The 15,000-nt window shown below is 33.3% G+C and overlaps 2 protein-coding genes across 3 annotated transcripts in view; both read left to right on the forward strand.

Moving 5' to 3' along the window:
• Window positions 1–10,976, forward strand: part of LOC137616469 (homeobox protein dve-1-like) — a 34,751-nt gene extending 23,775 nt beyond the window's left edge. The window contains exons 3-9 of the mRNA XM_068346272.1: window positions 673–876; window positions 1,626–1,748; window positions 3,235–3,324; window positions 4,071–4,349; window positions 5,373–5,570; window positions 5,865–6,026; window positions 7,479–10,976. Coding sequence (XP_068202373.1) covers window positions 835–876; window positions 1,626–1,748; window positions 3,235–3,324; window positions 4,071–4,349; window positions 5,373–5,570; window positions 5,865–6,026; window positions 7,479–7,754 — 1,170 coding nt within the window. The 5' untranslated portion in view covers window positions 673–834 and the 3' untranslated portion in view covers window positions 7,755–10,976. The remainder of the gene's footprint in view (window positions 1–672; window positions 877–1,625; window positions 1,749–3,234; window positions 3,325–4,070; window positions 4,350–5,372; window positions 5,571–5,864; window positions 6,027–7,478) is intronic.
• A 3,301-nt stretch (window positions 10,977–14,277) lies between these two features.
• bug (thioredoxin domain-containing protein bug) overlaps window positions 14,278–15,000 on the forward strand; it is a 323,500-nt gene continuing 322,777 nt past the window's right edge. Inside the window, exon 1 of one of the 2 annotated variants that reach the window (XM_068346267.1) lies at window positions 14,278–14,381. In XM_068346267.1, the coding sequence (XP_068202368.1) occupies window positions 14,337–14,381 (45 nt within the window). In that variant the 5' untranslated portion in view covers window positions 14,278–14,336. The remainder of the gene's footprint in view (window positions 14,382–15,000) is intronic. The other variant, XM_068346268.1, reaches the window with a different exon arrangement.

Below are 15,000 nucleotides of genomic sequence, written 5' to 3' on the forward strand. Positions count from 1 at the left end.
TTAAAACTCTCTAGATCTACAGTTTGTAGGTTTTTAAATGTAACCAGGAGTAATAGCCCACTTTCAAAGTATATTAGCGCCATTTGACGTAATATAATAGTGACTGGTACTTGAAAGAATTTTCCTACAGAGTTTATCCCGGGCTCATCCGACAGAAAACGTAAATCCAAGGGCAAGATATTTCAGGGATGACTATTTTATACCGGAAAAGTCTCTTCCTTTATCTCCTCTATTCGGCTTATCTTGATAGGCAGACTTATCAAGGGACAATAGTAGTACCGTGAGCTTGGGTTATTTTTTTTCTTCTTTTAGGAAGGAAAGTCTTTTCTGTCAATTTATGTCTAAATGAAGTATTTCAAACTATTTTTATAGCTTAGCATAGTTTAATTTTTTAATATTTTTGGTTATGAAGGGATAGTTTTGCCACTCTTCACTTTGCCTTTTTAAGGATGTTTTTTTTATTAAGTGTATCTTTATCAAGTCATTAGATTATTTATTAAAGGGTATATTGCAATCAGTTTCCACATTTCATATTAAATATTCACACTTATCAAAAATTTATCTTAATTTTTTTGTCTTTATAATTTCCTCGCTATTTTCAGTATGTTTTCCCTCAAAAGACTTAAATCTGTTGACTGTTGACAACGTCGCGTGTTTTCTTTCTCTTTTCAGAGTTTATTATCAGCACTAATTAGGGGTTCGGGAGAGGTCAGTGAAGAATCAGCCAGGCAGTTCGAGGCGTGGTGGGCTGTTCACGTTGCCCACGTTTCCCGACCACCGCCCACTCCTCATGTAATCACGCCCACTCACCATATTCATCCGCGCCCCCACGCTATGGAAAAGATGCCCACGGAACCTCTGCATCCTGCTATCCAGGTAATCATTGATAGGCATGAAGTCCCAATGGTTGGCTGCTCACTGTTTACAAACTGCATTACACACGCGCGCACTGTAAATATATATATGTACCTATATCGCTCACCCAGATATTGAACACTATATTATAGTCAATCCAGTATGTATAATATTCTGATACCACTTTTCTTTCGGTATGTTTAGAATAACGGAAAATCAAAACACAACCCGATACATTATCTAATTCATTCAAGTCCAGTTTTCATTAAAGTAATGAAAACTGGTATAACGTTCTTTGTTGTAGCAAACACTTTTGCAACAGTGTATACAGTAGGCTGCATTTTAGTAAGATTCACTCTTCTAACATCGTAGTCAAGCATATATGTATTTTTTCATATGTATATTGTTGACACATTCATTCTTCTTATTGTTCAGAAGATAAATATCTCGTTTATTCCAATTATGTATCCAAGTTTCAAACTTAGTCATAATATCCAAAAATAATAATGATTAGTGTAAAAAAAGATCTTATATGAAATACAGATGTAGCCGACCTTATATTATTGGGATTATTACAAGCCAAGCTACAACCCTAGTAGGAAAACTAATATTCTATAAGCTCAAGGCGTCCAACGATAAAAAATAGCCCAGAGAGGGAGGGAAATAAGGAAATATACTACATGAAGAGTAATAAAAAAATAATTATAAAAACTTTTTAGGCCATTAATCAGTCGAATAAATGTATTATTTGTCTCATTGTCGCAACGCAGCAGACAGTAAGCAGTCAGTATTGTCCCCAGAAGACCCGGATGAGGACCAGTTTTGATCCAGAGCTCGAATTGCCCAGACTTCACAGATGGTTCTCGGAGAATCAACATCCTACAAGACTACAGGTAATTAATTGGAGGATTTACTTTGAGAAAAGAGAAGAAATATCTTAGTACAGGTGTAGTTTTTATGTTTATTATATTCTTTAAGGCATTGAGTACTTAGGTTAATTAATGTAAAAGGTTTCTTAAGAAGTATTTTGACTTATTCTTAGCAGTGTTTTATATATATATATATATATATATATATATATATATATATATATATAATGTATATATATATGTATATATGTATATATATGTGAATATTATATATATATATATATATATATGCAAATATATATATATATATATATATATATATATATATATATATGTGTGTATACGTATACACAGTGCATAAAGATTTATGTGTATATGTGTATACACACACACACATATATATGTATATATATATATATATATATATATATATATATATATATATATATATATATATATATATATTTATGTGTATGATAAACATGTATGTACATGTATATGTATATACTGTATAATCATTATATATATACATACATATATATATATAATATACACATATGTAAATCTATATAATATATATATATATATATATATATATATATATATATATATATATATATATATATATATATATATATATATCCGTGTGATGGAATCACGTAGCATAAAGGTTTCTCTGTATTATGGAATTTTGAAAATTATACCTTTTTTTTTAAGAAGCTAATTTAATTGCACAACGTTACTGGAGTGCTCTCACATTAAGAGAGAAATATAAATTACATTTTATTAGACTAGTGTTTATCCTGTGGAATCTATTCATTGTGTAATATCAAAAAGAAAAAAAAATACTCGCGAGTTATGAAAAGATTCGTAATAAAGACGAAGAAAATGAACTAAATGGCTCGACATAAAGCGGTCCTTTATCCCCTACTTTAGTCCAGATGAGAATAATGAGAACCGAGATTTCTCAGTTCCAGTATGTATCCCACATAACAAAGCATCATTATAGAAATTAATGCGGTTTCCACGAGTTCTTAACGGTGTAGGAAAAAAAAATTAAATGTAAGCTATCAGCTTGTAGCTAATATACTCTAATGCTCTTTTCAGTTAAATCTCCCTATTTGTCGTTAAGAAACTTTAATGCAGTGCGCTGAAGAAATTCTAGTTTCCAGCACCACTTCGTTTATTGAAGATTCCTGGGAAATATTTGTATTTATTTTTTCTTTTCATGGAATTCGAAAATCTCTCTCTCTCTCTCTCTCTCTCTCTCTCTCTCTCTCTCTCTCTCTCTCTCTCTCTCTCTAAAATAATATAAATACTCTTATAAAAATATACAGTTGGCAAGGTTATAATTATTCGACCCCTAATGCGTAATTTATATATCATAACATAGTTGAGGCAATTTGACAAAGAGTAAGTTTGGATTTTCATCGTAAAGGAAGGAAAAGAACAAAGAGAAGATTAAACAAAAGTTTAATTATTTCACTGTTCAAATTGCATTTCTTTGCAGATCCAGCAATACGTTGCGGAGCTGAACGCCCTGGAATCTAGGAGAGGTCGCAAGCCGCTGGATGTCAGCAACGTAGTCTATTGGTTCAAGGTAAGGACGAAATGTTAAGAAACAATGATTTTTTTTTTTATTTAATGTAAGCGTTATAGTTCTTGTATGAACTGTCTGAATTGGAAAGCTTTTGATATTATGTTAGTTTTAAATCATAAAGCAACCTTGTTTCAGTCTTAACTTGCCAAGTTTATCAGGACCCACGAATTTTGTGAACTTAATATATTTTTTATGAATTATTTATGTTTAAACATCTGATTTATTCATGTTTAAATCCTGAATATGTGTTATTAACTTGATATTTTTTTATGAATAATTTATGCTTAAACCTCTGATTTAATAATGTTTAAACTCTAAATATGTATTATGAGGTTTACTTATTTGAGAAGAAATTGAAAATGGTAAAAATTTATATTGAGATTTTGTGGATTCTATGTCTTATATTTTATTTGAATATGTACATGTTTTTTTTTTTCGAATAAATCATTGAACCATTTTTTTCATTTTTTAAATGTCAACATTAGATTTCAACCGAAAACTTTCTTTGAGAATTAGTTTTAAGTTTACTTATTATTATTATTATTATTATTATTATTATTATTATTATTATTATTATTATTATTATTATTATCAATGAGCAATCAATATAAATTGATTGATTATGCTTAAAATTATTTGGAATAAAGCCTTTTTTATATTAAGAAATAAAACAAGACCTTCGTTATAGGAATCACTTTATCTTGGGGATTATAAATGTGTTCGATCTTTGATCCCAAAAACAACAGAACGCCAGAGCGGCTTATAAGAGACAAGAGTTCCGGGCAATAAATGGACTGAAGTCGCCGCCACCGGACGAGACGAGCATTTCGGACAACGACGACCATCATGACCACTATTCTACCCCTCCCGCGGCCCACACCACGCACACACTCCCACATTCGCCTCCCACACCCCACGACCATTCCCACCTACATCAGCAACAGCAGCAGCAACAACAACAGCAACAACAGCAGCAGCAGCAGCAACAACAACAACAGCAACAGCAACAACATGAAGATAACCAGGTAATAATCTCTGGAATATTTATATATAAATCTAGCAATAATAGATTTTAATTTTATGATTAGATTCTTATTAGCTGTAGACATGTAGGCCAAGGTTTCCATTTATCTGAATGCAGACTTTGTGTATAATTAAGTTTACATTAATTCCTCAGGGGTAGTATTGCGAAAGTTGTAGGCTTAATATCATGAAATGGAAAGAGATTTTCAACATATTATTATTATTATTATTATTATTATTATTATTGTTGTTGTTAGGTTAAGTTAGGTTAGATAATATTATAATTATTAGGTTAAGTTAGGTTAGATATTAATATAATTATTAGGTTAATTTAGGTTAGATATTATAATTATTAGATTAAGTTAGGTTAGGTATTATAATTATTATTATATTATCATAATCATCATCAAATTATTAGGTAGAAAATCCACCACTCTGCCCACTCATTTCACATGAAGTTTTAGCCGCAGGCAAAATGTTTCATTAACATGATTTCGCGTAGAATTGTTAAATTTAAAAAGTGACACCATTTTGTGAAAATATTTATTTATTACGCAAAATATTACCCAGAAGATCAGACGCCCATCGGCCTACTTCCTTGCCACGTTCATCGGAAACTGTTGCCGTGAACTTATTTTAGCTACTGACAAAATGTCTCCTTTGTCTTCTGCGTTTTATGAGTTGTATAATATAAAAATGTGACTCCATATTCTTTTGTTTATTTACTCATGCTAAAGGTCTGCTACAATCAATACGGTTTATTTCGTGAACTTATTTAGCTTCAGACAAAATGGCTTCTTTGGTTCTGATTTTCATAAGTTGAATAATATAAAATCAGACGCCATTTTGTTTGTTTACTTACAACATGGTAAGTCTTGATAAAAATCAAAATGGTCTCTATCATGAACCTATTTTAGCTATAGACAAAATGGCTTCTTTGTCATCTGATTTTAAAAGAGTAGTTTAATATAAAATGCGACTCCATATTATCTTATACCAATCAAAATGGCTTCTTTCTCTCGCAGGACGACGACGATCCCCGGCTGCCTGGATCGGAAACCTCGGAGAGCCTACAAGGGCGCAGCCAGCCCGCTGGAGGAAGTTCCGAAGGAGGGCAGAACTCTACAGGTGAACGCTGCGCCGCTGAGAGCGACGTCGACATGAGCGAAGATGAAGATGACGTTAGATCACGTGACAGTGTGAGTGTCACGGTTGAGGGTAAGGTAGGTCAACCGCAGGGAAATAGAATAGAATAGGTAGGCGCTTCTCTCTCTCTCTCTCTCTCTCTCTCTCTCTCTCTCTCTCTCTCTCTCTCTCTCTCTCTCTCTCTCTCAGGAGAATACTCACGAGTATAGAACCAAATTGACCTCTTAGTACTCCAAGGCCTTAATAGAATATGTAACAAAAATAAACTTGAAGAGTCACAAGATATACGTAACAGAAAAAAACTATATTTACTTTTATCTCAATGTGTATCTCTTTGGTAATATAATAGATTTTTTATTTTCTGATTCCAGTGCTCTCCACCTCCGGCTGTATCTCCAGGATCGTTATCCCTGCCTCCCTACCCCCCTTTACCCGGCTTGGGGCAAGGAGCCATGGACCGTCTCCCTTATCCAGTAGTTCCAGGGTCCTTGCTGCAACACTCTATGATGTATATGGCACATTATATGCCCCAGGTGAGGAAGACTCTCTCTGTTTATTCCCTTGAAAGGAAAAGTTTTTTTTTTTCTTTTCTTTTTTTTTGTAAATTATTGACCTAATGAATATTTTTTACCAGTGAGTCTTCAATTTTCTATTTGTGAAGGTTTTTTCATTTTTCATCATTGTAATGATTCTTTCGTTTTGGTTTGTTAGTTTATTGTTGCTTTTATTAACTTTTACTCATTTTTTTCACGAATTACTCTCCAAACAACAGTACCTTATTTAATGGTCTTCGTATCTCATATTGTCCCGTTAATTTTGTTCTTTACTCACTTTGGTTATTAGTTACTGTAAAGAATTTAGTTATTCACTTTACTTAGTGACATATTAAATAAAATCTTGGTAGAAAATCCACTCCATCAAATTATTTTTTTATGCATTTTATGTACTAGTTTTCGGATTTCGCACTAAATAGTATGACACTTATTTTCAGTTGAGAATTTATTTTTAACTAATTCAAATATAAAGGTGGCGGTTGGTTTACCAGATGCATAAGTGGTATGGAGATAATTCATATAATTATGAAGCTCTTAAATCCTCGTCTTAATATTAGATTTTTTTTTTTTTTTACTAGATTCGTACTCTTCTTGCTAGTCTCTGTATCTTCCGCTAATCAAAAAAAGATAATTTTATATTTAAATGTTTAGCTAAGAAAAGATAGTTCATATTTGATAATTAAGAGCAATCAATCTTGTTTATCTTAGTTGGTGTTATTTCAGACTACGTTTTGAACAAGTTAAATTTCTTTTGGTACATATAATTTTTTCTTGTTTTTTTTTTTTTTTTTTATATATATATATATAAATCAAATGTTAAATTTTGCCTGTAAGAATCCCGTTGCTGTCATTTTAGACTGCGCTTTAATCAACCAATATTTTTTGATGAATTATTTATTTCATATTTTAAGTTTCTTTGCCTATAATGATTAGTAAAATACCAGGTCAGAACTATTATATCTACACACTTGCACGGTGTTACCTTAACGTGATGAAAGGGTTTGTGTATCGTCATGATCAGCAAAGCTGTACTAGTCAGGGACACCCATACTAGGTTTATTTGCTGTGAGCGATCAGACTAAAACTCACCATCATCAATCTGTAGTTGGCCATCGTGGTGATGAAAACTGACCAAACCTCAAACAGGAATAAAGATATGTATGAGGTTTATGCCCTACAGTGGACTAGAAACGACTGCATTTATTGTTGCTTTTGTTTGTTGTTTTATGAATCCACTTAGTCGTATTCCCAATTGACAGTGACCAGTGTGGTCATAAAAATGGCCAAACCCCAGACATGAATATAGACATGTCTGAGGCCTTTGTATTGCAGTGGACTAGAAACTGCTGCATTTGTTGTTGTTGTTGTTGTTGTTGTATGAATCCTCTAAAGTATATTAAAAACTTAACACCGCTTTCTTCATTTCTTCAGGTGTCTCCGTTTTCCAGCGGCCTCGGAAGCAGTGGGATCCCAGAGGAACGCCGAAAGAGGAACAGAACGTTCATTGACCCAGTCACGGAGGTGCCCAGGTTAGAACAGTGGTTCGCCATTAACACCCATCCGAGTCACAATCTCATCTTGAAGTACACGGAGGAGCTCAACCGAATGCCGTACCGACAGAAATTTCCCAAACTGGAACCAAAAAACGTTCAGTTCTGGTTCAAGAACCGGAGGGCCAAGTGTAAGAGATTGCGTGTTTCTATGTAATAAGTAACTGAACGAAGAGTAGTTTTTTTTTTTCGGATTGGGTCCGTGGTGAGTGTTCATAAGGACTAAACCTTATTGGTGAAGTGTGGATCATTAAACCTTATTGATAAAGCGTGGATCTTAGAATGACTAAGGCTCTTGGTTTGTCTTTCCATGCTTACAGTTATCCATTACATCCGTGATGTTGGTCCTCCTTATGTCTTTTCTCCTGTTTTATCTTGATCAAAGATTTGGAAAATGTAGAACAAAGGTTTTCCATGGAAAGTGAAATGGGAATTTTTGTGCCAAGTTGGGGGACAAGAGAAAGAGTCTGTCATCATGTGCCGGGAGAAAAGTTGTTTTAAGTAACTAGTTTTTAAAAAATTTCAAATTAATAAATTGGAAGGTGCATTTTATTGAAAATACGTCGTACTGATAATTCCGATTTAATAAGCTTTATCATGCCTTCGATAATTTTCAGAAAACATCCTGAGAACAAAAGAGCACTTGGTTAAATTCAATTATTATTCCATGTATATTCGAGCAAGAAAACTTTTAAAACACAAGAATTTATTGAAACAAATCTTGAGTAAAAAAAAAATCTAGGATGAAAATTGTTTTGAATTATGTTAACTGGTTTGATACCCATCCAACGCTGCATCAAGCTTTGTGAAAAATTTGCTGGTGACATTTGGTGTGCTTATTGAGTGAATTTAATATGTCCTCATTTTAAGGAACAAAAATCTCTTGTAGACTGGAAACTTACTGCTCCTCATCCTTTCCCACGTTCTCCCCGCCCCCAAGTCAGAAATGCCTAGTCGTGTACAAAAAAAAAAAAAGAAATGTTTTAGAATTAATCGTTGTAAATATGAAAAACAAAACTGTGCGTGAACATTGTTTGCCGCAGGTATGTATGAGTGTGTTTGAAAAGATAGATGTTTATATATACATACATGTATATATATTTATTTCATTTACTGTTGTAAGGTTCGCTTAGATATGCCAATATGGAAATAAAATGTTACTTCCGAATTCAACTCAAATAGCAAAAAAGGGTAAAACTCTCATCTGAAATATTAGCGTATTGCAATTTTAAACCAGTTTTAATTTTTCAATGTTATTTGAACCAGCAGGAAATATAGCATTAGTTAAGTACAATAAATGGTAGTAGCAGAAACACGCCTCCTTCCGACGACGCCACTGAGTTACGCCTTTCGTTCTTATTTATGTTCAATCATTGGTTGCTGCAATTTACTTTACTTAAGGGCTGATTCCCAAGTCCAATCACACAGGGGAATCCTACACAGGACCCACAAAAGCAGTTTATTGTATACACTCTTAGGTATTTTGCGTATCACACAGGGCATTGCATGTATATTGTCAAAGTTTTGCTTTAAATTTCTCCCCCTGTTATCCTTGTCAAGCTTTCATTCGCCTGGTCATGTAGGTGAAAAACAGTTGTCAACAAAGTGAACGTTTTTTTCTTTATGACGTAAGATAGCATTTATTTTCGGTGGTTTTTTTGCTGACAAAGCGTTCATCTTGAGTCAGTTTGATTAGTTGTTTTGATTGTATTGAAGAATTTTGTGAAACTTAAGAGTTCGGCAAGTCGACTGTTATCAAGTGATATGTTAGATTGCTGTTTGTGTTATATGAATAACTCTGGGTGTAATTTCCAGTGCCAGATTTATATTTTTCTTAAGCTGAAAATACTGATGATAATTTTAGTAACTATCTCGACACAATTAGTGAACTAAAAATTTGGAATTTTAGAAATTTCGAGCTCACCCATCTTCAGGATGTCGTTTTATGAATGTTTTATAAACTAAAATTTTAATGTTAATCGTATTTTACGGTAAATAGTTTTTCAAGTAGATATTGAATTTTCGGAACAATTTTTATTTGCTCTTGTTTTAATCTTGTTTACGGTTCATTAAGTTCTGATAGGATTATTTTATTATAAAATAAATTCACCATAAATAATTAGTTTAGTTTGTGATCTGCTTATCTGGTCCCATTTTACACGAAAAAATTTCGACGTACTGCGGAACCTTATTTCATATAGGCGCTACAAGGTTGATTTATTATTATTATTATTATTGTTATTATTATTATTATTATTATTATTATTATTATTATTATTATTATTATTATTATTATTATTATTATTATTAGCTAAGCTACAACCCTAGTTGGAAAAGCAGGATTCTATAAGCCCAGGGGCTTCAATAGGGAAAATAGCTCAATGAGGAAAGGTAGCAAGGAAAAATTAGATATTTTAAGAACAATAACATTAAAATAAATATATCCTATACAAACTATAAAAAACTTCAACAAAACAAGAGGAAGAGAAATAAGATAGAATAGTGTGCCAGAGTGTACCCTCAAGCAAGAGAACTCTAACCCAAGACAGTGGAAGACCATGATACAGAGGTCATGGCACTACTCAAGACTAGAGAACAATGGTTTGATTTTGGAGTATCCTTCTAGAAGAGCTGCTTTCCATACCATACCAAGAGGAAACTAGCCACTGAACAACTACAGTGCAGTAGTTAACCCCTTGAACGAAAAAGAATTATTTGGTAATTTCAGTGTCGTCAAGTGTATGAGAAAAGAGGAGAATGTGTAAAGAATAGGCCAGACTATTCGGAGTGTGTTGTAGACAAAGGGGAAGTGAACCGTAACCAGAGAGAAGGATCCAATGTAGTACTGTCTGGCCAGTCAAAAACCCCATAACTCTTGCGGTAGTATCTCAACTTGTGGCTGGTTCTGTGGCCAATGCATTAGTATCGCAGAAAATAAGGTTAGGCATCATAAAACACTGCCGCTTATACTTAACCCATGTAGTACTAACAAAGTAAAATATCACCTATTTCTTATAGTAATTTGCCATTCATGCATAATCACTATGGTTTCTGACAGGCCTAAATAACACCTGTTATTTCCGTGGCTTGGTGTTAAATCGTGCTGATGTCGAGAAGAGCAGTTGCAAAGATTTTATTCCACCATAAACAACTGAAGTTTTGATCAGATGGGCTGCTTTCCTTTCTTATCATCGGAGTCTGTATAATTTTCGTTGTGTAGCATTTACAAGGTATTTATTTATTTATGCCTCTATTTATTTTAATTAGTCGATCAGTGAGTTCGTTCGACACGCCCTGATCTTTTACTTAGGCGATCAAAAGTTCACATTCAATTATTTTCCGGATCGTTACCATATTATGGTGTCCATAGATGGTCAAGGTTCTTGAAGGCTTGCTTTCGCAATATAAACGTGAAAAATAATCTTACATTTTATCAAAATTGCTGTAGGATAACACTGATTTTAATATATTTATAATTTTTCCGTTTGACGGGAGCGATAGAATTGGATGGTTCTGAAAACTTGAAAGTTGGAACTGCATTGGTTCATGACTTAGGAGTTCCATCAAAACTACCGAGAAAAAAATCTTTCCCAAGATTCTACTTTTTTTTTTCTTAGTTCTTTCTTTTGTCTTAGTCAAGTTCATTTCCTTCGTAAAGTACTTTTTGCCCTCTATAAGAAAGGCTATTATGTTAACCATCGACATTTACTGATCATTAATCGGTTATTTAAATGCACCTCTAATAATGATGTTAAAATGTCAATTAGCGTCTAATTATTATTAATCTCATTTCATAGGTTGACGTTATATTACTTTTTAATCAGTCGAAATCTGACTTTTTTTTCCTATTAGCATCACTGTTACTTTTTTTTCGTTTTTTTTTTATTTTAATCTGTCATGGCATTTGGATTTAGTGAAGTCTCGCATACTAGGAAAAGGCCTTGAAAAAATCTCTGGTTGTAAACCTTTTTTTATTACAATATACGTTTGAGGTTTGCATCTTAGTTGAAATTATATGTCATTTCTTTTCAATCTTTTAGTTTAGCGCTGTAATGTCTAGTCATATTTAAATGCATGTTATTTCTCGCCTCGAACTTTAATTTTCACATGGCTCTGATTTGATCATGTCTTGTTCTGTTACAGCAAGACTAGATGTCACATTAAGCTTATTGGAGATGGTGTGGCACAGGGAGTGAGGAAGGGAGGGGAGTGGCACAGGGGGTTGGGGAGGGAGGAAAGGGTGTAAGTGTATGAGTGCATGTGTATGTATGTATGTATATTGTAAGGTGCCCCTATGGAAGTCGACCTTTCTCTGCATTCTTTTGAGTTGAAATAGGGCTGTCTTCGTTGTATATAGATATTTATATGAAACTGTAATAATGATGATATATGTATTTAGGTATGAATTGTTTTCTTTTGTAATGGTAAACAGAAGTGTCATTTAATGTGAGATTATTTATATGTTATTGATTCCAGAAAATTGATGTTATTTCTTGGTCAGGGTTGTGGAGCAAGTTGAATTTCTTGAAGATATTTTTTTTTTTTTCGTTAAAACTGACCTATTATTTCCATTTATTGTGGCGCTTCAAATTATTTTGTATTGCATCACAAAGTTTTGAGGTTTAGCGTCTAACAGACCTGTAATATTTTCTCGAGGTTTTGCGTCGAGCAGACCTCTAATATTTTCATGATCACTCAAAGAATTCTCGTTGCAAGCGACTTTTCAACTCGCAATTTTCTGGAATCAAACCACTCTGCTAGAACAGGTTTCTAGATTCTTGTGATATTACTGAAGAAAAGAAATGTAAATAAGATTGTTATATTTAAAACGGTTTTTCCAGTTGTAAAGTATTGTAGAAAGCGTATAGGCTCGTAGTCCCCCTGTATTATAGTTGCCAAGTCCGTGTTTTGTGTCAACGCTAATGAAATGTCTTACGAAATAACTCGGTTTTTCTTATAAAAGAATAAGTGTTTTTTGGAGTATGCATTTCTCAGTGGGAGGAATTTGTTCTTTATTTGATGTTAGAAGTGTATTTGTCAATCACACACAAATTGGATATTGAAAAAGAAGGGTCGGTTATTTGGCAGGCTACCCGAGATAAACATTATTTTGCCTGTTTGTTTACATCTGAGGATGTCGTTTTCTGTTCTGGGTCAAGAAAATGGTGCTTAATATGTTCATATTTAGGACTAACACAAATTGAACATTGGTGGTAAAAGAATTAGAAGATACGTTTTCATAAAGTGAACTATAAACTTTTATTTTGAAGCTGACGGAAAATATCTGCAGCTGATATCTTTGAAGCTTATCGTCATTGGTTGAAATTCAGATATATCAGCCAATAAGATGCAAGATAGGAGCTGCTAGTGTATCGCCTGTGGATATTCAGTCAGTTGAAAAAATAAAAGATTATGATCAGGCAGCGCATGACTGTATTTGCGAGTTTTGGACACTTTTTTTCTTTCTACTTTCGCATTGGTAGATATTGATATTTCTGAAATTGTATTGACTGGTTTGAAAGCTCTTACAAAATTTTTAATCTATAACTAGAATCTTCTATTCTTTGAAATAATAGAAATCTAATTTCAATTTAGACTAACTATATAAGTTAAATGGCTGCAAAGAATTTTTGGTAAACCAGGCTAATTTGGTGTTGAGAGAATATATGTTGAAAATTTACTATGTAGACGATATGTTTGCCTCGTCACATTCTTCAGTTGTCATTGTATATTGTTTGAACGAGGCAATGGGAATTTCCCTTTCAGTATTTTATTTTGCATTGTGATCCAAAATGTTGAAGAGAAATCAAGAAAAATTTTGAATTAAATATTTTCAGACTCTACGTCACACTGCCAATAAGGTCTGTAAGAAAACAAACTATCCATTTTTGGGAACGGAAAAAACATTAGATTATAATTCTAAGTTTTACAAATTGTTGTATTTGATAGATGAATCCTGGCGATAGTTCCCCCATTAGTTTTTGTTTAGTGCCCTAAATGCATCTAATTTAAAAATTGTCATTCCTCAGTCCGTTCACCCTCTCCCCAACACCAGCACACAGCGCTCATATCCAATATCTTGAACAAATTACTTTTTAAGAAACTTGTTATTGTTTATTCCATTAGTGTAATAATCGTCATAAGCGAATCCTCCTCTTCCTTTTTTTCTATGTGTAGAATATTCACAAATGTACATAACTTTTATATGTCAAGGACGTAACCCGAGTGAAAGAAGAGAAATAAGATGAAGAGAAACAAACTGTACCACTGAAGTCTGTGAACCAAAGTTTAAAAGTTTGCGTCTCTTTCGGACGCAAACGCTAATGTAATTTCTCCTGTGTTGTTCATAATAAAACCGTGAAGTAAAACTTTGTTTATTAAAGTTCCTTTTTCAGTGTTTATTATATATTCTTTTCCATTTCAATTGCTGGTTGATTTCAGTTCTATGCAGGCTGTTTTTACTTTATATATGAGGTAATATGTTTGTATTTGCCCGGTCTTTCCCATGCCGAAAAGAAGAAGCCAGTGTTTTGACTAGCACAAGCGCAGTTTGGTCGTGACGAGACTGGGCCCATAAGTGTCGTTCAACCTAAAGATAGAAAAATTAGAGTTGTTGTCTTCAAGAATAAAACCTCTAAGCTCTGGGCTTGTGAACATTTATTAAAGCCAAGTATGTCAACTTGAAGGCACGTGTACCACCGTAATTCATTACCTGCAACAAGAGCTTTGGATCGGGGAAATGTACATTGAGTTTGTGAATGATACTGCTTCTTCGATGTTTAGAGTAAGTAAACGTTGCGCTTATGTTATGAATAAAACTGGTGGCTTGTGAACCAGAATCAATTATTGCTCAGAATTTCTAAACTGGAAGCCGGAATGTTACCCATTGGCCGAGAAGGCGGAAATATTTTAAAGGTAAGGTGCTGGAAGTAAGTGTGTTGAATATGAAGAGATGGCCCGTATAGCTTTAGCTGTTATGTTCACAGCCTGGGGGTATATGTACCATCATCGGTACAATTTTACTCTAAAGGGGGTTAAATTAGATCTGAGAGAATAGCTATTGCTGCGTAATACAATATGTAATCTGCATTGGGATCGAATAATATATCTCTATCAATTTCAATGTTTCTCTTTTTCACCCTCAATTTTAGGAGTGCACAAAAATCTATAAAAATACCCAAAATGGAACCCCTGTAGTAGGTAAAAAAAAAAATGATCTTTTGATCACGAAAGAGTAAACAGAAAATGAACGATTTTTTACGGAAACGCTCCAACATGTGTGAAAATGTTATAAGAAACGGAAACATAATAAGCTATATTATTGATTAAATATATTATTCTCTTCGTTTCCTCTCAGCTGGTTTTACACAAGTTCGAAAACAAGACAAAAACAACTTTAATTA

This window comes from Palaemon carinicauda, chromosome 22, assembly GCF_036898095.1.
Source record: "Palaemon carinicauda isolate YSFRI2023 chromosome 22, ASM3689809v2, whole genome shotgun sequence".
Classification (NCBI taxonomy): domain Eukaryota; kingdom Metazoa; phylum Arthropoda; class Malacostraca; order Decapoda; family Palaemonidae; genus Palaemon; species Palaemon carinicauda.